Source organism: Meleagris gallopavo, chromosome Z, assembly GCF_905368555.1.
Source record: "Meleagris gallopavo chromosome Z, MGAL_WU_HG_1.1, whole genome shotgun sequence".
NCBI classification, from domain to species: Eukaryota; Metazoa; Chordata; class Aves; order Galliformes; family Phasianidae; genus Meleagris; species Meleagris gallopavo.
This window is the reverse complement of record NC_139435.1, coordinates 38,376,542-38,401,356: the sequence shown is the minus strand read 5'-3', so window position 1 is coordinate 38,401,356 and position 24,815 is coordinate 38,376,542. Positions and strand designations below refer to the sequence as shown.

The 24,815-nt window shown below is 39.6% G+C and overlaps 1 protein-coding gene across 7 annotated transcripts in view; it reads right to left on the bottom strand.

Moving 5' to 3' along the window:
- The window catches only part of LOC100544843 (transducin-like enhancer protein 4), a 102,738-nt gene that overhangs the window by 61,029 nt on the left and 16,894 nt on the right, over positions 1 to 24,815 (bottom strand). For all 7 annotated transcript variants that reach the window (XM_085212777.1, XM_085212779.1, XM_085212781.1 and 4 more), the window contains exon 5: positions 10,434 to 10,496. In XM_085212777.1, the coding sequence (XP_085068903.1) occupies positions 10,434 to 10,496 (63 nt within the window). The remainder of the gene's footprint in view (positions 1 to 10,433; positions 10,497 to 24,815) is intronic.

The following is a 24,815-nucleotide window of genomic DNA, read 5'->3' as shown; positions in this document are numbered from 1 at the left end:
TGCTAACCTCAAGTATAGAAAATAACAAAGGAGGTAATTTAGAAACATTCCTGGAAGGAAGAAAATGGCTTTAAGGTTTGTTTGTTTTTAAGCAAAGAATAATTAAATGAAGGAAATGCCAGGAGAACAAGTAACATACTATGGCAAACATAATCACAGCAGTCCAATTTAGGGTTTTCTACAGGTACAGTGCAAACATAAACCAAATCTGTCATTAAGAGCAGCAAACGTAAAAATGAAAAACAGGACTGAACATGAACAAATGTGTTCTTGGCATTGGGATAAAAGACTGCAGTGAGTGGCATATCACCATCACAGATAACAATTAAAAAGAAAATTGCAATTCTCAAGCCTCAAGTTCCTGACGATGCATTATCACCTCCAGATCATCACATGGTGAGGACATTACAGCTTACATCAATAAAGTAGCTGAATGATCTGTGATATATGGTTTTATAAGACAAGAAGTGACCAAAAAAATTACCCCACCAAATTCAGGTAGAGGTCAACTACACCCCAAAAGGATCACAGAATTTTTGATCACATCATCAAATGAACAAGAAAAATCCTGATCATTAAAAAACCCTCTCATTTACTGAATGGATTACAGCCATCATTGGTTTCCTGTCATTTCCTAGGTAATACTTTTTTTGCATGAAAGTAAAGACAAGAATCCAGCCCTATGTATAAGCATTCTTCTTTACAATTGTAATATCCATCTACTCAAATTCCATCCCCAGGGCCACAGAGAGGAAAAACATCTTCCAAGGAACCTGCAGAATTCTGGTCTGAAAATCTCAACAGTGTTATAGAAATGCTTGAAATTTTTGTCTAGGCTTTGGAAAATTAAGTGGACTCTACAATAGTTCAAATGGCTCTGTTTCTTTTACAGCATATACACATGCAATGGATCTGAAGAGTATTTGGGAAAACGCTGTTTCATTCCCAGATGAGAGAAGTGAAAGTGGAAGGGTCAAGCACCAAAATCTCTCTTTAAGTCTCTCTTTAAATCTCTGCTGAAAAACACTGTAAGACAGAAATTCCCTGACCAATAACACAGAGCATCTTTCATTGGTTCTAATAGGTTTGGGATCAAGCCTTCATAGAGAGGAGAAAACCCATCAGCCTTGTAAAGCTGAACCTAAATTAGGTATGCTAAAAACAATTAAAACTTTCTGTTGCTAGCTGTTTTAACATTGATTTAATCTTCAGTGCCATGGTATGCACAACACAGAAAATATATGGTCTGTAATTAACCTTTCCATCACTTTCACCTCAGCAGAGCAACCTAGCCGCATCCAACTTCCTCTCATACCCCTTCGACCCCGCTGGGGGTACTGCCCCACGTGACCTCTAAGCTAGTTCAAATCACAGATGCAAACAAAACACATCAGTGCATCACAGCAAGAAAAATTAGAGTGGCCTCCACATCAACTCACACCTTCTTGGCATGGGGATCCCTTACTCATCGAATCCTTTGTATATGAGGGGATGAGAGGTTTCACATCACTGACCACACACTAGGCAGTCTGAAGGTCTCTTTATCTGGCAGAGCATACAAGGAGGCACATGGTATTGGTCCACGGATATAACGTGGACCAAATGCAACATGATGGGCAGGCAGCACCATAGAGGGCAGGGTAGCTGCCAGACCAGACCACTGCTGGGGTCCAACACTGTGCTTGGGTGCACACCCCGCACACGCTCCAGCAACCACTGGCATCACATTAGCACCAAGCACTAGACTACCCATCAAATGATCATGAAAGACTAACAACTAAATTAAAAAAATACCCCTAAATAAAATACTTTTACTTTTTTGTCAGCTACATGAAGAAAGGGTGTTGCATCTTTCACACATTCTAAAGCCAGCCTACCTTCTTGTATGCAATTAAATGACAAGACCACTACCTTCAGCTATGACAAAGCAATATTTTGCATACCAGACCAGAGCAATGAACTTGATGCCCTGCCTCGCTTGTCATGCAGACTAGTATAATTTCTCCTTTTTAACTTCTTCTCTGTCTCCGCTGTTCATCCCTTTCTGTTTTCTGCAAGGAGTGGTGTCTGCAGTTGCCTTATGCTGGAAAATCTTCTCCTTTTGGTTTCATGGTGGGTAGAGACAACAGAGACCACAAGAAGGATGTAGGCATTTTTGCAATCACATTGTCTTACCACACTGTCACCTAGCCCTGATTCCTGTGCATGCATTGCAGCATGGTGGAAAATATCTGTGGTTTTTTTGTTATTGTTTGGTTGTTGTGTTTGTTTTTTTTAACATATTGGAGCTCCACGCTGCTTCCAACAACAGGGGAGCCAGGCTGATGGCAGCCAAGCAGTGAAATTCCCCAACGTACATGCACAGAAATTGGTGTTAAAAATGTCTAATTCCAGCCTTCCTCCAGTACCACTTATAAAACTCAATGCAAAAATTGCAGATAATTTACTTTGCAGAAGCAGGCAAATTTACTATGTTTTATTTATAATATTTTGTTGTTGTATTATCTGTCTAGAGGGAGAACAGACCAGGTCTTGCTTAGGAAATGAAACAGTGTTATTCTGAAAAGCCTGATCTAGAGACAGCATAATGAGATGAGGCAGTACTGAAAGCACCAGTGAGCAAAAACACAATTACAGTGGAGTACAGCACACACTTAGAAAGCTAAGAAGGACCGCTAGAGTCACTGAATCTATGCACTGCAACTCAGACAAGATCTAATAACCACTTCATAAGATTCTAAGAAAACTACTAGCAATATATGCATAAATTGCTATAAAGATGTCTTCCTTGGTAGAAGGATTACAGATATGTGATAGCTTCCTTATACTTTTCAGCTCATCCTGGGCAAGTCTAAGATGGGGGAAAATAGTTTTTTCTTCTCAGCCTCTCAAATCTCAGACCAATAGTTACTGCCTTTTGAATAACATTCAGAGACCCTTGCTCTGCTTCTATATAATGCACTTAATGTTCTTCATCCAAACTTACTAAGCTTTAGAAGCTCCTCTATAGAATATCAATATAGAGAAGAGTGAGCATATTATGGCCCATGTCTATCCTGCAAAAGGAAAACCATCCACTAATAGTCAAGTGCTCGAGAGGAAAGGACCGCATTTGGGAATACATGCAATATTTTCTTCTGATTGTTTCTTTGCACATATGGATGAGTGGCATCCGACTGCACTCCTAAGTCAATGTGACCACCTTGTTTTGCATGGGAACTGAAAGCTATTAAAGAGCAAGTCTTCTAGCTTGTTATCAGCCAGTTGACTGGAACAGACCCTAAATCTTCAGAAACATTTCTGATAGCTTCCTCCAGCCTACACAATACTTGCAGTGTAAATCAGACAACTTACATGTGTGTGTGTGTATAAACATAAAAACAGTTGATATTTACCCAAAATTAAGTAACCATGATCCAAGAGCAACTCTGTCACACCAAAAAATGCCATAATCCAGCACACGTCATTTGGCACTCAGGATACACAGGCCATGTAGATAGCAAGAGCCACAGGCTGCACTGAGACTCACATACAAACCATGTTGACAAAACAGGAACCAGATTCCACCTGAAAACCACACATCTGAGGAAATGTCACACTGTGCTGCAGCTGGTATGGTGCCCAATTGAGAAGCAGCATAAATTAGCAGAGGTGCGATCTACAGCTTATACCCAAAATGAATGGTCTCTAACCAGCTAGATCATAAGAGGATGCGAACATCAAACTATCTACACCAGCTGCACACTATCAAAACTATGTTAACTGAGTGCTAAGAAGCTCCAAGTATTTACCTATAGCCTGTGGGCACCTCTTTCCTCGTATTTAATAGAAAGTACCTTGAGCGCACCAGTATCTCACAATATCACACAGAGGTGGAAAATGACTATTGCAACACAGGAAGTCTGCAACAGCAGCACAAATTGAACAATGATCACTCCTGAGGTTCATCTCAAGCCTTGACCACAAAGTCACTCTTTTTTATTGAAAAGGGGAAGTTTGTATTTCTTAATGCTATTTTTTAGTTTTCTCAAGCTGAAGTCAACATAAAAACAATACAGTATTTGACTGCATATATAGGAAGTTTAAAAACTTTATTTTTGATGTATAGTTAGGTAACCTAAAGCACTGTAAAGCTGACTGAATTCTTGTGTCTGGAAAAATTCTTGAATATTTTACTGGTAAGCTCCTTGAAACAAAGCAGGCAGTAGTACACAGAAGGGTGACATATTGTAATTGCATTCATTTCAAGAGATCTCTAGTGATTTTGGCCACAATTTCTTACTTCTAAGTGAGTTATCACAAGTCATTGATTCCTTACAAAGTTAACAAGCAGTAAGACAAGTTAACCTGGTGCTATTATGAGGCAATAACGTTGCCATCAGTGCATGTAACCACTGCATTTTGCTCATTTTTCCCTCAGGCACAATAGAAAGGAGTCGGATCACATTTTTCAGGCACTGTTCCACAATTATACTGTATGCAAACTGCATAAACAGCAAGAGCATACTGCAATTCAATTCTCTATTAATCTAGATGATGAAATAAAGAGGCTTCCATTAAGACACTTAGTTCTTAAATATACGAATTAAATGGAAACTAAGACTGGCGGAATGCTTGAAAATGAAGACCAGTTCTCTTTTGCCTCATCAGCATATGCCAATACAACCTGACTGTAAAATGTAATTGTATAATAGAGGTCAAAGAATCACTAAGATTTTCTTAATTCTAATATGAAAAGTGTCACCTTCAGTAGCATTGTCAAGACATGTGCTTCCGCATTCTATTCTTCTACTCCCTCTCCTATTTTACTAGATAAACCAGAAAATACACTTGCCTCCAAGTAATGTGTACAGCAGCTTTTTGGAAGTGATCCCTTTTGTCTATGTCACCACATATAAAAATGCCTTATTTGTGAACTTATTTTGACCTCTCAATTTCCTGTATAGCTCAAAGAGCTTCAACATCACAGAGTATGCACAGAGAAGAAGTTGTAAGACTTGGTAAACAAGATTTATGCAAACAGCTGAAGGAAAGTTTGTGGGTCATGGTTTTGAAAAGCAGAAACCATGGGTCTGTTTCCAGACCTATAACTTCTTAAAGCTCTGACCTAAAACCTAAAAAAGTAAACAGCAGTCACAAAGCACAATGACACTGCTGTGTTTAAGCCTTCATGGGGTCATACTGTACCCATGACAGAAGTGGAACAATGTAATTTTTTAAGTTTACAATCTCAGCCATCTCTGTTTTCTATCTACGTAGTTCTTACAGCAAGCATGTCAATGAGAAGATGTTGCAATAGTTAAGTTCAGAGTTATTTTAAAGTGATACCCTCCATGCTTAGCTTGAAGTCCAGAATGTTGTCAAACACTGATCAAGGTCCTTGGCTCATAGTTCAAAAGTTACTGCAAGCGAGCACCACAAGGGAGATAAGCCTTGACTGACAAGATGTAAGAAATAAGATGCAGAGTGATCACAGTGCCTCCTCTCTTTCTAATACATGCACTTAAATTGTGCTAATTCCAGCTTTCAGAAGAAGGACTCCCGACTGATGCAGCTGCGGGCACTGGAGAGCAAGATGAAAAACAGGACAGAGTCTGAACTCATCTAAGCAGGATGACACTCCAGCTAACTAAATCTAACACTGAATCTCAAAATTTAGTGTATTTTCTTCTTTTAAATCCATATAAGCATATAGAGGCAATAGAGGCTAACACTTCCAAAATCAAAGCTGAAGGCCAAAATCCATCAGTCATTGTGAACCAAACATGTCTCTCTTAAGATGCACTCTAAGCTCTCTTTCTTCATGACAAGAACCATGCTTGCTCCAGGAAAAACAGGCTGGGATCTGGAAGCAGAGCGGCACGACCTGCTATTACATACTGTAATAACACTCTGCTCAGGAATTCTTCTGAAGATAGCAGTTCCAGTAGGAGTATACTGGCACAAAGTTTCTAAACACTGTACAGCATACTCTGGAAAAGATGTCTCTGTCATAGAAATGCTGATCCTGTGCCTTTGCCAAGATCACAGCTTTGCCTGCCAAGAACTCAACCCTGCCTTTGTTTCAAAATGGTGACATTTTTGTGCTCACTTTAGCATGAGTATGAATCAGCTTTACACCTCATTTTTATGTGCTGTGTTATGCCTGCCTACCCCACTTCCCCAGCTCTCTCTAAGCAGCAGGTTTCATATGCTAGAGATTGAAGGGGAGGTGAGTGGTGAGACAATGGAGCATCTGCCTAGGATCCAGGTGGTGAAGTGGTAACCCCCACGCCTTGAGACCGCCTCTGTCAGGAAAGAAAGAAAGGTGGCTGTGGTAGGTGACTCCCTTTTCAGAGGAACGGAGGGCCCCATATGCAGACCAGACCCTAGCCATCAGGAAGTGTACTGCCTTCTTGGGGCCCGAGTCAGGGACATAATCAGGAAACTCCCCAAACTGGTTAGGTCCACAGATTAATTTTCATTACTCATAGTTCAGGTGGACAGTGATGAAACTGCTCAAAGAAGCCCACGAACTATTAAAAAAGATTTCAGGGGTTTAGGGTGTTCAGTTCAAGGAGCGGGAGCGCAAGTGATCTTTTGTTCTATACCTTCAGGGGCAGTGACGGACATGGAGCAGGCTTGGAAAGCACAAGCAATTAATAATTGGTTCAGAGGCTAGTGTCAAGGCAGAAACATTGAGTTCTTTGATCATGGGGCAGTTTACCCAGCTCCTGGCCTATTGTCCGTGAATGGAACACACCTGTCTCAAAGGGGGAAACAAATCCTAGTGCAGGAACTAGTGGGGCTTATCGAAAGAGATTTAAACTAGCAATGACAAGGAAAGAGGACAAAACAGGGCTCACAAGAGATGAGCCTAGGGAAACAATGCTTGAGCTGGGGGTGAGGCAGATGACTCAACTGAAGTGCATCTACACCAATGCACACAGCATGGGCAACAAACAGGAAGAGTTAGAAGCAATTGTGCAGCAGGCTATCTATGACCTAGTTGCTATTACCGAAACATGGTGGGACCACTCCCATGGCTGGAGTGCTGTGATGGATGGCTACAAACTCTGTAGAAAGGACAGATGAGGAAGGAAGGGTGGTGGTATGGCCCTTTATATCAAAGACTGTTTTAATGTTGAAGACCTTGAAGTTGGGAATTATAAAGTTCAGCGTCTATGGATAAGGATCAGTAGAAATGTCTATAGGGGCAACATTTTGGTAGGGGTCTGTTACAGACCACCTAATCAGGATGAAGAGAAGGACAAGGCATTCTATGAGCAGCTTGCAGAACTTATTCTCATAGTAGACTTCAACTTCCTTGATATATGTTGGAACACAGAACAAAGGAAGCAGTCCAGGAGGGTTCTAGAGTGCATGGAAGACAGCTTCCTTACACAACTGGTACGAGAGCCTACCAGGGGTGATGTCCTGCTAGACCTGCTCTTCACTAATTGACAAGGACTGGTGGGAGATGTGAAGGTTGGGGACTGACCTGGGCAGAGCAACCATGAAATTGTAGAATTCTCTGTTCTTGGAGATGTCAGAAGGGTGACTAGCAAAACTGCTATCTTGAACTTCAAGAGGACGGACTTTGACCTGTGCAGGATGCTTGTAGCACGGATCCCTGGGGAGTTGCTCCTTAAGGGTAAAGGGATCCAGGAGGCCTGGACACTCCTCAAGATACAAATCTTAAAGGCACAAGAACAGTTGTCCCTTAATGCTGTAAGGAAGGCAAGCTGTAGGGGAAGATCGGTGTAGATGAACTGGGAACTATTGTTGAGACTCTGGAAGAAAAAGAGTCTATGTCCTCTGGAAGAAGGGACAGGCTATTTGGGGAGATTACAAGGAAATCGCTAAGGTATGCAGGGAAGAAGTTAGGAAGGCAAAAGCCCAACTTGAACTCCGATTGGCCACTGCAGTAAAAGAGAATAAGGAATCCTTTTACAAATGTATCGACGGTAAGAGAAGAACATTCTTTTCATTCAAGTTCCATTCTTTACTTGATGCAGCAGGAAATGTGACCACTGAGGATAAGGAGAAGGCTGAGATCCTCAACACCTTCTTTACATCTGCCTTTAATGGGCAGATCAATTATCCTTAGGGCGCTTTACGCCCTGCTCTGGAAGTCTGGAAGCTACACAGAATACACTCCCAGTGATTCAGGTGGAGACAGTTAGAGAGCCCCTCCTCCATCTGGACTGTCACAAATCCATGTGACTTGTGGGACTGGACTCCATCCAGGGTGCTGAGGGAGCTGGCGGGGGTGATTGCCAAGCCACTGTCAGCTATCTACCAGTGCACCTCGTTATCTGGAGAGGTCCCAGAGGATTGGAGGCTTCCCGATGTGACTCCCATCTACAAGAAGGGCCATAAGGAGGATACGGGGAACTACAGGCCTGTCAATTTCCCTCAGTACCAGGGAAAGTTATGGAGCAAATCATCTTGGGTGAGATCACACGGCACGTGCATGGTGTCCAGGGGATCAGGCCCACCCAGTCCAGGTTCATGAAAGGCAGGTCATGCTTGACCAACCTCATCTCCTTCTATGACTGGGTGACCAGAGTGGTAGACAAGGCAAAGGCTGTTGATGCAGTCTACCTAGACTTCAGCAAAGTCTTCGACACCGTCTCTCACAGCATTCTCCTGGGGAAACTGGCTATCTGCGGCATGGACAAGTATACCCTCGTTTGGGTAAGGAACTGCCTAGAGGGCCCCTCACTACAAAAAAAGACATTGAGGTCCTGGAATGTGTCCAGAGAAGGGCAACAAAACTGGTGAGGGGTCTGGAGCACAAATCTTAAGAGGAGTGGCTGAGGGAAATGGAATTGTTTAGTCTGGAGCAGAGGAGGCTCAGAGGAGACATCATCATGCTCTACAGCTTCCTGAAGGGAGGTTGTGATGAGAAGGGGTTTGGCCTCTTCGCCCAGGCAACAAACAGGACCTGAGGAAATGGCCACAAGTTGTATCAGAGGAGGTTTAGATTAGCATAAGGAAAATTTTTTTCTCTCAGAGAGCAGTCAGGCACAGGAATAGCCTGCCGAGGGAGGTGGTGGAGTCACAGTCCCTGGCAGTGTTCAAGTGTCCTCATCCTCAAGTGGATGAGCAGCCACGAGATATGGTTTAGTAGCCTGTGGTAGCAATGGTAACAGGAGGATGGTTGGACTAGATGATCTTGTAGGTCCTTTCCAACCTTGTGATTCTCATATTCTATGATTCTGTGCAGCAACTGAAAACCCATAACTAAAAGTACAGTGATTCTGTAGCAAACTACAACACCAGTGGTTTCTTGTTTTAGATCCAAGCAAGACTTGAATTCTGGTCCCCCAGTGATATTAGATAATTACACATCATTTAGTTACCACAAACCTATCTTTAAAGGCAAAGAGCACTGACACACTCATGAACATTGCCAAGTTCTAGTTCTGATAGCATGATTTTCTTCTCAAATACAGGCAGATGCATGCATACACATACACACAGAGCATTAGCAGAAACGGCTTTTAGAACATAGCATGACTAACAGCTCCCCTGAAAAGCAATGGTACTTTACGAGACAGCTAAAAAGGCAGAAAAGAGTCCTAGGACATTCTCAGGTACAGACACATTTTATGAATGCACTACAAAGAAATACAGCTTCCAGCTCTAACTTCTATGCTATAGCAGTGAAACCTTAAATTAAACAGAAGCACACACAATTCTTTGTCTATTGCCCCAGAGGGGTGAGCAAGAGAAGCCATCACATACCCAATGTCTCCTTTCGTGAATCACACTGACTCTTCCCTTCACCCATGCCTGCAACTTCAAGGCTTCATGCAAGATCCAACCAACTCCCCCAGATTCCAGTGCCCTTCAAAGTATCTACTAAACATTCAAGATAATACCAGCAAATTGTAATTTCAAGAATCAGCTTACAGTGAGTTTCGATGTTCTGTCTATATTGCAAAAATACACAGAAATAATAAAAGGATTTAAAGGCAATAACTAATTCGGGATGAGAAAACAGGCAGAAAAAAATTGCATTTATAGGTCTGTGGAGCATCACTACTCAGAACACCAAAACAGAAGTTTCTGCTAAACTTCAAAGCTTTCTGCCAAGAATGTAGCATAAATCATGCCTTCCTACTGTTTTGGAAAGCTATCCTCTGATTTCAGATTGACGAAGTCAGAACCAGGAACAAAACTACATTTGTACATGACAGCAAAATATTTGAACAACTAAAAATTTGTTTAACACATCACAACACTCTCCATTTCAAGTAAGTACATATAAATTACATTATAATGGAATTGGAGAAGATAATGAAATTACAATGAGGATAGCACACTGGAAAGTCAAATGAAGCACTGTAAGATTCTTAAGTGAAGTGTCTCAAAGTCCCACTTCAACAAGAGGGACTATAACAAGGCAACTGTTTAGACTGGTATGAGTACAAACTACTACCTACCTCTTGGGACAGGAAGGGAATGACTTGGGCACATATAGCGTTCAGCCTCTTCACAATTTCTGCCTGCAAATGACAAGCAGAAAAAAGTTTCATTATATATATTCTCAGACCCAACTGTCAACTGAGAATGCAGAATACATGTTTTTGTTTGCTTCTATCTCCAGCCACTCTCTGGCTAGCAGAGCTTAACAAAAATCTGATGCCAGTTCAACAATTTCTAAAAGCCCATCACTTCCAACTAGAAAGTTTTCCTTTAAAACAAAACAAAACACAGTTTAGAAATTCCATATGATACATAGAAATGTTCACTTTCACTATGTAATCAAATACATTAATTTTTAATGAAAAAGTCTTCAGTAGATGTAACAAGAAGATAAACAGAATACTGTGGATTGCTCTAAATTCTCTCCCAGGAAGCAAAGGAAGCATCACTTCAAATTACAGCAATGTAGCCGTAAGTGAGCAAATAAGCCAGTTACTTCTATATGCACATTGTGTTTCATGTGAACATTAGCAACATAATATACAACTTCACTGGAAATCATTTTACCACGTATCTTCTAAGGTTAGATGTTTTGCACTATTGTGTAATATTTTTGCTATGACCAAACCATGGATTAACAGCAGTTACTTTTATTAAGCAATTGTGACCAGAAATGGGTAATAAATGATGTTTTATTTCTATACTGCAGATCAATTCTTATTCTGTGTATCTATTCTGCAAATCTCAATAGAGATACAAGAATTATAGCTTGGGCAGCAGAATATTTAAAGTAATGTTGACTTTCTTGCAATAAATTGTAACTTTCTTGTAATAAATCATAACCAGGGTTAGTTTCTCACTATATAGTAGGACAGAATATTTTTCCAGCAGAATTATTAACCATGTGACAAATATGTACAAACTTGTGCAATCTGGGCTTCCTTCCTTTACCAGCAACCCCTCCAGCTTTTTTTGCTATACAGTCCTCAAAAATGCTTATCTTTAGAAATGACCCTGGAACTGAATGGTTTAGAAACAGCAGTAAAATGAGAGAACTGTACGTAAAATAAACTTGTGCTCAAGGAATATTACAGTTACACAGCCAGGTAGCCAGAATACGTGGTATGCTAGAGGTAAGGTACATGTGAAACTAACTCTGCCCCCCTTTGCATACTGCGTATACACTTTTGAATAGTAGTACACACTACTTCTCAATACAATTTCTTAATTTCTTCAAAATCCATTAAACTCCTACAGATTATTTATATATCAATATCTACACAGTACCATCCCAGCAACTTCTCACTGATTTTCATGGTTAATGCAAGTACCATTAAAGTATCATTAAATTCATGCATTCTAACACTTATTTGACATTCATATATTGTTTTATTAGCAGTATAGGCACCTTGAATAACACTTGAGAATATATCCATCACAAAGTTAAATCATCCTCTGGTTGCAAAGGTCAATACATGCCTGTAATATTCTACAGTCTAAAACTTAAAAATCCCTTTAATAGACAGTGTTTACTGTACTATTTTACTTCATACTATTTTACTTGTTTTACGAAGTACTTGTTACATAAAGCAATGCAGGGAGGCACAAGGTGTATGTCTAACACCAGACACAAAGACTACATGATCTAGCACTGCATTATTTGAGATCCATTGTTTGATTAAGGCTTTGTAGAACATAAGACAACTCACAGTTCCAAAGTACCTGTGCTACAGTGGTTCAAGCACCATCAATTCAGTCATTTCCAAATTTTGGGTCCAAGCCACACCATTGCATTTTCTAAAATAATCTCCTGAGTGCCTTAAAATCAGAGACTACATATCCTGCTCTCTGAGGCTTTTCCACGTGAAAAAATGCCCCAAAACACTGTAGTCTCTGACTCATACTGAAGTCTCCCTCAGACATTCAGTTGGTAACTCTGAAAGGTTTGGGGATTCACAGATTTCGAGGCCAGAAGGAACTATTAAAACTGTCTTATCTGACCTCCTAAGTAACACAGGTAATAAAATTTCACCTACTTTTCCATCAGACTCATAAATTCTAGTTTAGCCAGAGTATAGCTTAGTCAACCAAAATAATTTAATTCAACGTACTTCAGGGCATGTCTCCTAAATTAAGGTATTAGGCTACAGTGTTTTTATTTTAATAACTCCCCTATCCACATGGAATCATATGCCTCTTTAACTGTTCTTATGGCCAAAAAATACATGAAAAGTGTTCTCTCAGTATTCACACAAAAATTTACCTCAGGCAAACTCTGAGCCTGGGCAACACCAATCCAAAATGTTACTTGCAAAATGTTGTAAGCAGCTGGTATAGGTGAGCAGCAGGTTCCACAGCTTTAACAAACCTTTTGGTAGTAGTTCTAAAATCATAGAATGGCCTGGGTTGAAAAGGACCACAATGATAATTGAGTTTCAACCCCCCTTCTATGTGCAGGGTCGCCAACCACTAGACAAGACTGCCCAGAGCGTCCAGGGATGGGGCATCCACAACCTCCTTGGGCAACCTGTTCCCGTGTGTCACCACCCCCTGTGTGAAAAACTTTCTCCTAATATCTAACCTAAACCTCCCCTGTCTCTATCACTACCCACTCTCGTAAATAGCTGTTTCCCCTCCCGTTTATAAGCTCCTTTCAAGAGTCCTGCTGGATGCAGAACAGTGAGAGTCCACCCAGACAAGAAAGTGAAGCTAAGCAAGGCGGCACCCAGCCCCACATATACGAGGATCTCACTGTGGGCTTCAGGGGACACCAAGACCCCCATCAGTATTTCCCAGCTGGCCAATCAGGCTTACTAGGCCAGTCATTACAGTTAGGAAGCTTTCCTAGGCATAGCCACATGTAAAGACTCCGTCCTTGTTAAACTGGTCTTCATTTCCTCAGCAATGAGCTTTCTTAGTTGTGTGGCTGTATATATAGTTATGTTTTAACATCTGCAACACTACATTTGGATAAAAATCATAACAACTTCCATAAATAGAGTTCCTTTGAAGCACATGAATAATTACTAAAAAGTCTTGGGAAGGGGAACAAAAGCAGAAAGTACTCAGGAGTAAGTGTTCCATACCATCTAATGGTGAAAGGGAGTGATGGAGTCACCTGAAAAGCAAACTGATACACCAGCCCTGGGAGCAAGGCACTTCAGGTGGCACTCAGCAGCAACAGAGCAACTCAACTGAGCAGCAGGACTTCACCACAGGACTACAGAAGTACAGCTACCAGCCCTTGGGTCCACATGCTGAAGAAATAGAGTGCTGGATACCTGCACAAATGCTAGGAATGTTACAAAGCTCTAAAGCCCAAAACCTCAAAATTTCTTATCTACATTGTCTGCCAGAGCCGAGGAGACTTCATGAAGAGTGAACAATTTGCTTTATTACTCCACAATGCTTAGGCCTGGCTCCAAAGTAACTGCACTTCAACATTCACAGAATATTATTGTCTTTGGGTACCCCTTGCTATTTCCAAAAAAGACTTCAAGAACCATAAGACAGACACTGAGCTATTATCAAATACTCAAGGATGAAGCCTTTTCTAACCCCAATCTGACAAATATTTTGGAAATTTTATCATTAGCCTTCCAGTAGCTGCCATTTTTGCTGCTAAAACTCTAATTCTGCTTAGTTTGAGAAAGAAAAATCAGTTCTCTTCACACCCAAGTTAAGAGAATGGTCTGCAGATGAAAGTTCACCTGCATTTGTGTTAGATCACATCATGTTCTTCCAAGCATCAGGAACACACCACAGCCAACCCTCCTTCCAGATGGCAGCCACACTGACACTCTGCAGATGTGTGGGACACATACAGCAGAGACATGGCAGGGTTTTGCCTCCATGTTTGGGAGCGACACACGATGCCTGAAGCAGCAAACAAACTTTTAAAAGGGATTTTCTTTTTTCCCAAATTTTCATAGAAACAACCCATCTATATCATATTTTAACCATCAGCAAATATCTATAGCAAAAGTATGGACAAGCTGTATGCACACACAGCATGTTTGCTAAATTACAGCAATAAGCAGATTACCAGAGGAGGAAGTAGACTACGTGATTTGAGAATTTAAAGTGCCTTTACACACACCTGGATAAAATGGTATGGAATACATTCAATGTTTTATCACCAAGCTCTCCTCATGCACCCCTATGTACTCAAATAGCCAAATGCAAAAGGTAAAAGGCACTTTCAAGCAAATGCTTACTTCCAGTGTAAGGATGGCAAGACTGTCAGAGGATATTATTTGTGTTGCCTTAGGAATGATGTCTGCATTACATATTTCCAGTGGTCCAGAATTGAAGAGTTAACAGCATTCAATGATGTCAGAATATTTTCTCATTACTGTGTTCCATATTAGGTATTAAATTAATGATCCTAAACCATAGCAACTCAGAAACAAAACACGTCATTTATGCTTTTTTTTTTTTTTTTTGCTTAATATGAAAAAGAGCAGATTATGTACAAAAAAAAAACCCCAAACAATCTGGATCACACGTTTTCATGTAGTGAATACAAAGTATCCCATCTTGACACTGTAACTACTTCAATTAACTGTAAGAACAATACTACAGCAACACACTTGATTATTTATTGTAACATAATAAAAAGGAGCTAATTGACAGACCTAGGTTTCTGTCAGGCCACCCTACAATCCAAAGATGAAGCAATGGTAACTCATGCTAGCAACTCCATAGGTCCATTCCATTAGACCAGGCCTGAAAACTCCCACTTTACATAATGTGAAAAGAGATTAAACAAAAACAAGCCTGCTTTATGTTTCTACACTGACAAAGATTTTTTTTAAAAAATCACACTTAAAAAACCAGCATAAGGACTTCTCTTTTCTCTTAGATGCCGTGCCTATTGTTTTTTTGCGATCAGCCCTTTTGGCAGGAGAAGGAAAAAGTATGATTTCATAAAATCAAGCAGCCAGTTCCTCACACTGAAAGCTAAAGTTGCCTCAGTTACACTGCTGCTTCCAGGGCCATCTAATTTTGCCTCCTTTTTCCCATGGGACAAAGCCTTAGAGAGGCATCATTTATTTACAGGCCTTCCCACTGGGCTCCAGTTATCGGCCAATAATGCAGAGGACACACACTTCTAATGGCCTATGTTTTGAAACCAAGTCTAATCTAATGGCGCAGTGCCCAAACTCCTTTTCCAGAATAGCCATTAAAGGATGTAGGTTATTGCTATTGTCACCATTGATATTTGTCACTGTAATGTAATTAGAGCCCTAAAATGATGCATTACAGCCCTTGGCACAGCTTCTATTAAAATCTTTTCTTCTGCTCACTGAACTGTGACCTGCTTTCTGATGAATAATAGACAGACAGCTTTAGGGTGAGGAGCAGATTCATCAAAGAAGTATTTTTCAGCATTGGAAATATAAATAAATAAATAAATAAATAGAGAAAGGGAATTCAAGAAGAAAAGCGCAAGGAAAAAGAAAGAAAAAGCACACAGCACATTTGAATTTCACCTGACCACTTGAAATTCTGATTGCATCTGATGAATCTTTCTTAGGACAATATATTCTCAGCCTGTGAATCACACGGTTAATCAGGGCTCTAATCTGCTATCCATCAGCCTATGCCAGCACTGTAACTTCCAATCAAATTCATAGGTTATGTGGGTCACGCATCCCTGAACATCTACATTCACAGATATCCCATTTAAACCGGCATAGATTCTGAAATGCTGTTGTTAGGGTTACTGAATGTTATAATACTATTCAAAGCTTTATGAAAGCTCCTGATAAACAGCAGCTAAATTATTGCCTGTGGATACAGCGTGATGCCCTGAAATAGCATTAATGGACCAATAAAAGGACAATTGTTCATGCCAAAATATAAAAAGGATAGCTTTTGCTGCCATAGTTTGTCAAATATGTTAACAAACACCGACACTTCTATTACTCCTTTCCCTAAACACAAAAGACATTTGGTTTTGCATAGGAGCACACGAGCATAGAACCATAAAGGATGAGAGAGAGACAGGCAGCAAAGGTTCAAGTTAGAATAATCTTTTCAGTTATCTAATGCAGGCATGTACTGTTTGCTCTCTTTGAGAGCCACCCACAAAATACACTATTTTAACAGTTTTAAGTTCTTTTCATAACCATTCACACAGTTCTTTTTTGTTTTGTTTTAAATAATGAATAAGTGTCTATTAACTATAATGTTGACATTAATAAATATTAACATTATTAACTATGATGTTAATAGGTACTTTGTTTTGTGTATAAACACACAGCAAAATCACTATGCTGGAATCTGGTCCAAGCAAAGGAATTAAGGCCTGCATCAGTCAACAGTCCCTTTACAGTATGAAGACAAGGATCCACCAGAACGACAGCTGCTCAACTCCTTAATTCTCTGAACATTTTTTGACTAAAGCAGCAAAAGAGCAATATTAAAATAAAAATTAATTGCCTAAATATGCAGACAAACACTGTAAAAAAATTTGACCTCTAAGCACACAAGAGCCTTCAAAAGACTGAGTATTTTTGAAAAATGTTCACTAGATAAACCTGAGGGCAAAGCTGAACCTAAGCTCTCAGGAGGCAGCCCAGCCCACAGCAGGAGCTTGTGGTCCAACATCTAACAGCAGCACACAGGAAGAAGCATGTGACCACTATGCTCCTGAGCCTCTTTCACAATAACAACTATGAGTTTGGTTTGATTCATCCTTGCTGCACACCACTAAAATTAGACCTAAGCACACAGTAAAATATGGGAATACTTTTTAAGTGCCTCACTAAGTATTTTAGCATATATCCCAATTCTTAGCACAATTGGAGCCTAAGAGAGAAGCAAGAGTCATATAAACCTCAGATACTGAAATACTCAAAAATGTTCTAATACATAGGGAGTTCAGAATCCATTTGTTGCTTTAAAAAATTTCCACATACATTCCTTTTTAGCAGAGCAAAAAGGAAATTGGGATTTCATTTATATTATATAAACTTCAGAAAAAATTTTCCACTATATTTCATGAAGTTCTGTAGTTATTACAATTATAAAAAATTGCTGGTAAAGAATTACCACTGGAGGCTGCAGGTCTGTCAGTGGAATGGAAACAAAACTACTATATATGTATTGTTGAAATAAAACAGAATAATAAAACACTATTGGGAAACCCATTTCAGCAGCCAGGAGGAAAAAGAATATATGCAATTACACTTTCAGAATAATAATCTGAAATAACTGTTATTTCAAGTTTAATTTGTTTTACACAATGCAGTCTTTGCCAGAAAGATCAATCTACTTTATTAAGTGCTTACCAAGAGCGTATACACACCCCCATAGTATCTAAACAAACATTTCACAAATTAGTGAGGAAAAAAAAACATTATTACACTGTATGAGACATATCATGATCCCAAATAAAGTGAACAAAAAAGCTAATCTTAGTGTTTCACAGAAAATTAACTCTTCTTTCATAAAGAAGAATGTATTTTGTTTTAATCACAGACCATTGTCTGGAAGCACTTATTCTACTTCTACAGAACTGGAGAAAATATTGCAAGCCCGGAATATAAAACTCATCTTCAGCCATAAAGGAATGCTGTTTGGAAACTAAGCTACAATCTAGCCCTGTAGTCAGGAAGAACAGAAGGCAAAGACCTCTAGCAAGAGGGACATCAAACAGAAAATTTCTTCTTCATTGTATGCAATGAGCAACTCAACTAAGAATGCAACAATCAGACTCTGCTAAACAAACACTAGTATATTCTCTCCTTGCTTTCCTAATCAACTTGCTATGACAAACACCATAACTAAGACCACGAAGTACTGTAAACTCAATTCTTACAATTCATAAATTAACTTAGGTGTTTATTTTGCAAAAAGTACCAAAGGCAGCAACATATACAATAAACTGTAGAAGCAGAATTTTCAAAATCAATTTACTAACATAGAACCCAATCCGTGGGCCGCTGATGTGAAATGATAAGACACAGCTTTTATTTAATGTCTCAAGAAACACATGGAGTTGAACTGAGCAAGAAAAGATACATACTGAATCATTTATGATTAAGACAATAAAAAGCAAATCAAGTAAGGTAACAAAGACGCTCGAAGCCTGTCACTTGAGGAAGTCATGTTTTTTATCAATATTGACTTCTGCATGCAAGTACCGGCACAGAAATGTATAGCTTGGAGTCCCCATAGACCTTCAATCCTTCCAGCCTCTACCAGGAAGCAAGCTGCATTCTGTCTGAAGTGCCAGAAGTAGGAAAGCACCCAGAAGAAAGGCTGCAAATGGAATTTAAAATGGCAAAAAACTGGCTTCAACTTCTCCTCTCACAAAGACAGAGGGAAGCAACTTGCTCAAAAAACTGACTTAAACAAGTAAGAAGAAGACAGTGCAAAGTAGGAGGAGGTGCTGTTTCAGGAAAGCCACCAGTAGAGCTCTCTAGTACCCTAGACAATATTGTCCCAGTACATCGCACCAACCCTCAGGGCAATTCATAAGAATACATATTTTGTGAGTTATAGCCTGATGCTACAAGAAAGGGAAGTTTCCAGCTTTCTCCACCAACTAAATGAATCTGATTTCACACCTGGGTTTTATGGAGGTTATTTTAAGTTTAGTTAAGCTTTTTTCTTTTTAAGCTTAGAAACCTGTGGCATTCCACTAAGGCAGCTATAGCCCTGGGCTCAATCTTTTGCATCCCCCACATAATTGTAATTAGGTCAGTTTCCCATGCTGATGTCTCCCCCAACCACTGCAATGCAAATGCATATGCACAATCATCACTCTCTTACCACTTGACCCTTTCCCTCACAAGCCCTCCAAACAACCTGACCGCAGTTCTTCTGCACCTGCTGGAAATGACACAAATCAACCTCTGCTTATCCTTACAACTATATGTATATAGCACTTTTAAAGCCTACTTTTAATTTATTCAGATGCAGTGCATCCCCTGTTTATTTAGAATACAAGATCATGTTCTGCTTCTCAGGAGTAAAAGGAGAAGTAATCAAAGAGAAATACTGCTGATCAGTAGTTTCAATCTGTACGTCGTAAAGAACCAACAAAAGGTAAGAGTCAAAACCTATTCTCAGGAGGCTTATGCTTACCTTGAGATGTCCTTACCTGCCTTGGAAAAATATTAACGAGACAGCATTTCAGCAAAACCAGATTGCTCTACCAGAGCAATCCAAAAGGAACCATGCTTTTAAAATTTATGCACAGCATGATTAGGAAAGAAAACACCGATGCTATTTTAAAACTAATACTAAAATCATTTTGCCTCTACAAAATAGGATTGCTTCACGCATCCAGCTCTCACTCTTGATCTCCACCAGCAATCATCCTTCCTTGGCAAGCACACACAAAGAAAGATTCAGAAGAAGTTATGGGCCACCATTACCCTACAGATTTTCTCTGGTTTTAGTGCCTACTTTGGAATAGCATGCTTCCAGAGTTATCACTGGGAAACTGATAAGCTATGAAGACACAGAACTATGAAACTGTGCCAGACTTCCAGTTGCATGTCTAAAGTTGCACTGTTTTCACCTTAAAACTTGCAGAAAACACTGCAGCCAGTGTTAACACATAATATTCTGCTTTTCTCCAGACAAAAAAAAATATATGTCTTTTCTCTAGCAAGTGTTGTACTATTCCGGATTTCAGTGATCTACACTCATAGAGCTGATTAATGAACTTACTAAAATGCTTAAAAAAGAAAAAAAAAAAAGCTAGTTCCTCATAAAAACAAGAAAAGCATCACAGCTATTAAACTCAGTTTATTCCTTTCAAACTCACCTGCACACCAGGAATAAGGCTTTTTGCAAAAAAATACAGTGACCTCTTTTCTACTTCTCGTTGCTTTTACTTACCCATCTCACCCTTACAGGCCATAGAAGTTGAAGCACATGGTCAGTTTGAGTCACTGAGAACTTATTTATGTTTGCTTCTATAAATGATTATACTTAGGATCAGCACACTTGCATGAAGTGTGTTTGTTAGGTCTAGTTACAAGAATTCTGCTAGAAAGCAGTCAGATTCCGTTTCCAATCTTTCATCTCCTCTTCTTCTTCTTCTTCTTCACATAAGAGGGGGTACAGTCACAAATTAGTTAAGAAATCTAGCAAAAATTCTTATTTATTTAAGGGAAGGTAGTTTATGCACAGGAAACATTTTAACTCCTTTTCCTCTGCACAATTTCCATACATTAAGGTAACAGATTTTTGCATTTAATTTACTAGATACAAATCTTTTTAAGCCAATACACAGAAAAATATCATTTTAATAATACCCCCAAAAAGATGAAAGAATAGCCCAATGGATTTTACAGTAAAGCTATAATGAAGCATCAACTTTGGGATCTTGATAATCACAAAAATCCAAATAAAGCATGTCAACATCTCAATTTTTAAACCCAGTAGAAGTTGATTCCTTCTGAAAATAACTAAATGGTTCATACTCCTTGACAGTATTTTAGCAAGTCTCAGCTAACTGGAATCAAGTGATTATCTGAGAATCAGACTACATTTAAGACATCTCTCTCCTTTTCTCACATACAAATAACTACTTTTTTTTTTTAAGCAACACTGAACAGAAAAATGAAAAATACATAACACTAAGGGCATGCAGCAGAGCCCATGTCCTTTCACTCTCAACTTAACTGCAGGTTTTAACTTCAGGTACTGATTCTTGATTTCTTCCTGCTTTGAGAAGACAGCACCATGCTCCCATAGAAGTACCAGTCACGAATTTCCACACCACAGTATCCAGAGGGTGGGCCAGCTAGGCCAAGCAGTCACTGGTCTTGTCACTCAGGCCTTACTCCATACCACACCACATAGTGACAACAACAAGCCAGGACCCCAGTTCATTTTCACTAGGGTAGGCTGCCTGCAGACTAGGTGGGGTGGTATTACGGAGCTGGAGAGATGAGAGATTCACCCAGAAACAAATCCTGAATGTTCCAGTATTGCACACATCTCCACCGCACAGACTACGTTGCTCCATATTCACAATAAGCAAATATGCACTGCCACCATTAATTTAACAGGAAGGCATTCTTGCTGCAGAAAAAAAGCTGCTTGCTTTTCTATGAGCAACCACAAAGTCACAGTCTGCAGCTCTGACTCCCATTGTGTAGAAAATATTGATATGAATTGTCAGGGCTTATAATTTCAATCACTGTGGATCATAACTGCCTCTGCTCACAATAACTCTTTTTCCATTTCAGCATTTCTGCAACTGGAGTTTCCTGCAGCACTTACTATTTTTCTCTTAAGTGGACGAGGACTAGGAAAGAACAGGTAATTTTATCCTTCAAAATGTGAATATCTAACAAGTGGTAGTTTCACTAATGAAGTACATCTAAAATAATCAGACAGTTTACAATACTCCTTTTAACCTTCTAAGAGGATACATTTGCAAAGCAAATGTTAAGACACTTGTAAGACATGAATGTGTAATACATCCAGGAAATTCACTTGTCCAAGACAGTTGGATACACTAAGTACATCCTGATATTCAATTCGTTTGAATGGCATTCCCCCAGTAAAACTCCTGCCAGGACAGACTCTGAATCAAGCAACATTAAATAACATTCATCTTGAAATTACAGCACTACTATCGAAGTTTTCAAATACCTTTCATCCATGAAGGATTTCAACTTAACATGAACTTTTTAAAGCAACATGAAATTTGAGAAAATGCTATAAAAAGCAGAACAGGAGGTTTGGAGCAATGGAGAATTATCTGGTGGAGAAATGTAGATTTCATGAAATCTATTCCAGTGCTGTAACTCCCTGTGAGATCACACTTTGTGTGGAAAGCTACTATGAACTACATTAATTTCAGACAAACACTTAAGGTGCACCATATGTTAAGAATGCTCTTCATCATTCTGCATACACAGACTTCAATAAAAATATCTAGAACACATAAAGTAGGTCAAATGCAAGCAAATGAAAAGGGTAAGCAATCAATTCTACAAACTGTTTAACTTTATGATAACAATATCAACACATTTCTCCTTCAACATGTTATCACTCAAACAGGATTTCTTCACAGTCCATCTCAGCACCACAACTCCTCTGCAAGTAACTGGGTCTGAAACACAGACAGCACTCTCACCAGTGGTGCTGTATCTGCCTGGAAGATGAGCTGGAGGAAGGCTTTGGCTGTAGCTTTCCCATGCACTGGTATATAACAGGCAGTGAAGGGGCACCATTTCTGCCATTCAGCTGCTCTTGTTCACCACCCCTGTGCTGCCAGTTCTGCAATGGGAATTGGGTGAATCAAACAAGGAACATACCCAAATTAAAATGAACCCCAACAACATTTTTTTTTTTAAATACAAATATCATTCCCACATCCAATTTACTGTGACTAAACCCAAAGAAAATGACATAAAGGCAAATGCTGGATCACTCCATTATCGATGCCACCTCTTGCCAGGTTGAGGCACACAGAGAACTGCAGTCTCAGACACCAAAAACCTCTGTGCCGAGACTCCTTGTGAACACTCAACACCCTTCTCCTTTAAGTCAGAAAACAAGAACACAGTTAGAAGAGCAAACCGCAGTGCAGTGTTCTTGGCAAGCTGCACTTGCCTTGTGACAGATACCGAGACATCTCCCGACATGGGAAGGCTTTGTTTCACTTCCTCCACCATGCTGCAACCGCAGTGTGCTCCCATCAGCCATAGAACAACCTCTCCACCTCCCGGGTTAGTATAGCTGCTCCAGCTGCAAGTTTCGACTGGTCCTTGCAGCCACCTATGAGATTATACGGTAAACCAAGTCACCCATGAACAATTGCATGGTGAGCTCAAAATAATGAATAAAAACTGGTGAAAATGAGCAGCGAGCATCCTAGCCTGATAGCGGTCAGATGAAGTAACTAAACATTGTGGTCAAAACTGTGAGAAAGAAACACACTCATAAAACATTGTATGCTTTTTTGGTTACAGCAGACAGTATGACTTTTTTTTTTTTTTTTTTTAATGGATCTGTGGCTTTTTGCCACGGAATAATTCTATGGTTTACCAAAATGCAGTCTTTGGGCTTGTTAATTTCATATTTACTTGGCTAGGCCTGTAATCTCTCCACTCTTTTAATTAAAAAGGTTTCAGACAAGTGTTCATAATAGTCATTTGAATCCTAATATTTTTACCCACAAAAACTCACAGAGGTTTTATCTATTTTGGTTTACGAGAGCCTGTTTTGCACAAACTATTATAATGATTCCCTTTCATAACAGTAGTTTCCCATGACAATTAGAGACTTAGTTGTGCTATTCTGTTTGCATTAGAAATTTGCCAGAATACAAGAAAGGAAACCTTGAAATCACTGAACTACCCATAGTTTGTTTGCAAACCTGTTCATGAATAATCCCTGGCTGTTTTTCACAAAGACAATGGAAAAAGCCAGGGGGAGGAGGAAGGGAAATATGTTTGATGACTAGTGGATAGCTCAGACTGTGCTTTCTTTGTGTGAGCTTCAGTGAAGATAAAATTAAGTTGGAAAATATTAACCTTTAATATAAAGGGAAGGCAGTTTAAAATGACTGATTTCTTTATTGAAAAACTCACTTCTCACTACTGCAACATACCATGTTGCGTAGGCGAAGGCAAACGAAAGAGAAGTGAGAAAAATGTTTTTTTTTTTAACAGTCGTCAACAAGGGCTGCATCGACTCTGCCACCACAGGTGTAACTTCAGCTCATAACCACTAAACTGAAGTTGACTGAAACTATCTGCAGAACTACCCTTGGTGACCTCTGGGCTCTCAGGTTGCTGTTAGAAGGATCTGAGCAAATTTGTCAGAGGTGGTTACAGAGCACCTGTAAGTACTTCAGTTGTACTTTTGGATAAGAACTCTATGTACCTTAAAGCACTTTATCTTAGCTCAGGACTTTTAAACAATGTTTTAGAAACGGATGCCATTTTCATCCAGTGCAGCCCACAGGTATACCCATCTACTGCAAAACTTCCCCAGATTTCATTTCATCTGGCTGTAAATTAGGCTTCTTCCACCTCTGCAGACTAAACTAGACTAGTAAGGAAGAAACCAGGTCCTGAACAGCTGCTCTCCATCCCAAATTAGCATCTTTCTCACTAAGAATAAACAGGAAAGGTAGTGATAGTGGGATGCTCACATAGACACACTGATCTGTTTTAATGCTCTAAGTCCCTTTGCTTCAGCAAGGTGGAAAAGCACAGCAATGTTTCAGAGGAAAACACCAAACATTTACCCTATGCTGTACTATAAACAGTCTTCTACCTAGTATTTCTTTCCAACTTCATTTTAGCCTCAGAACAACATCTATAGATTCTCATACATGTGGGGTTATTCATAAGCTGAGAAGTGAAGACTTGAGCAATGCTGTGACCCTCACTGTTTAGTACTAAGTGGGT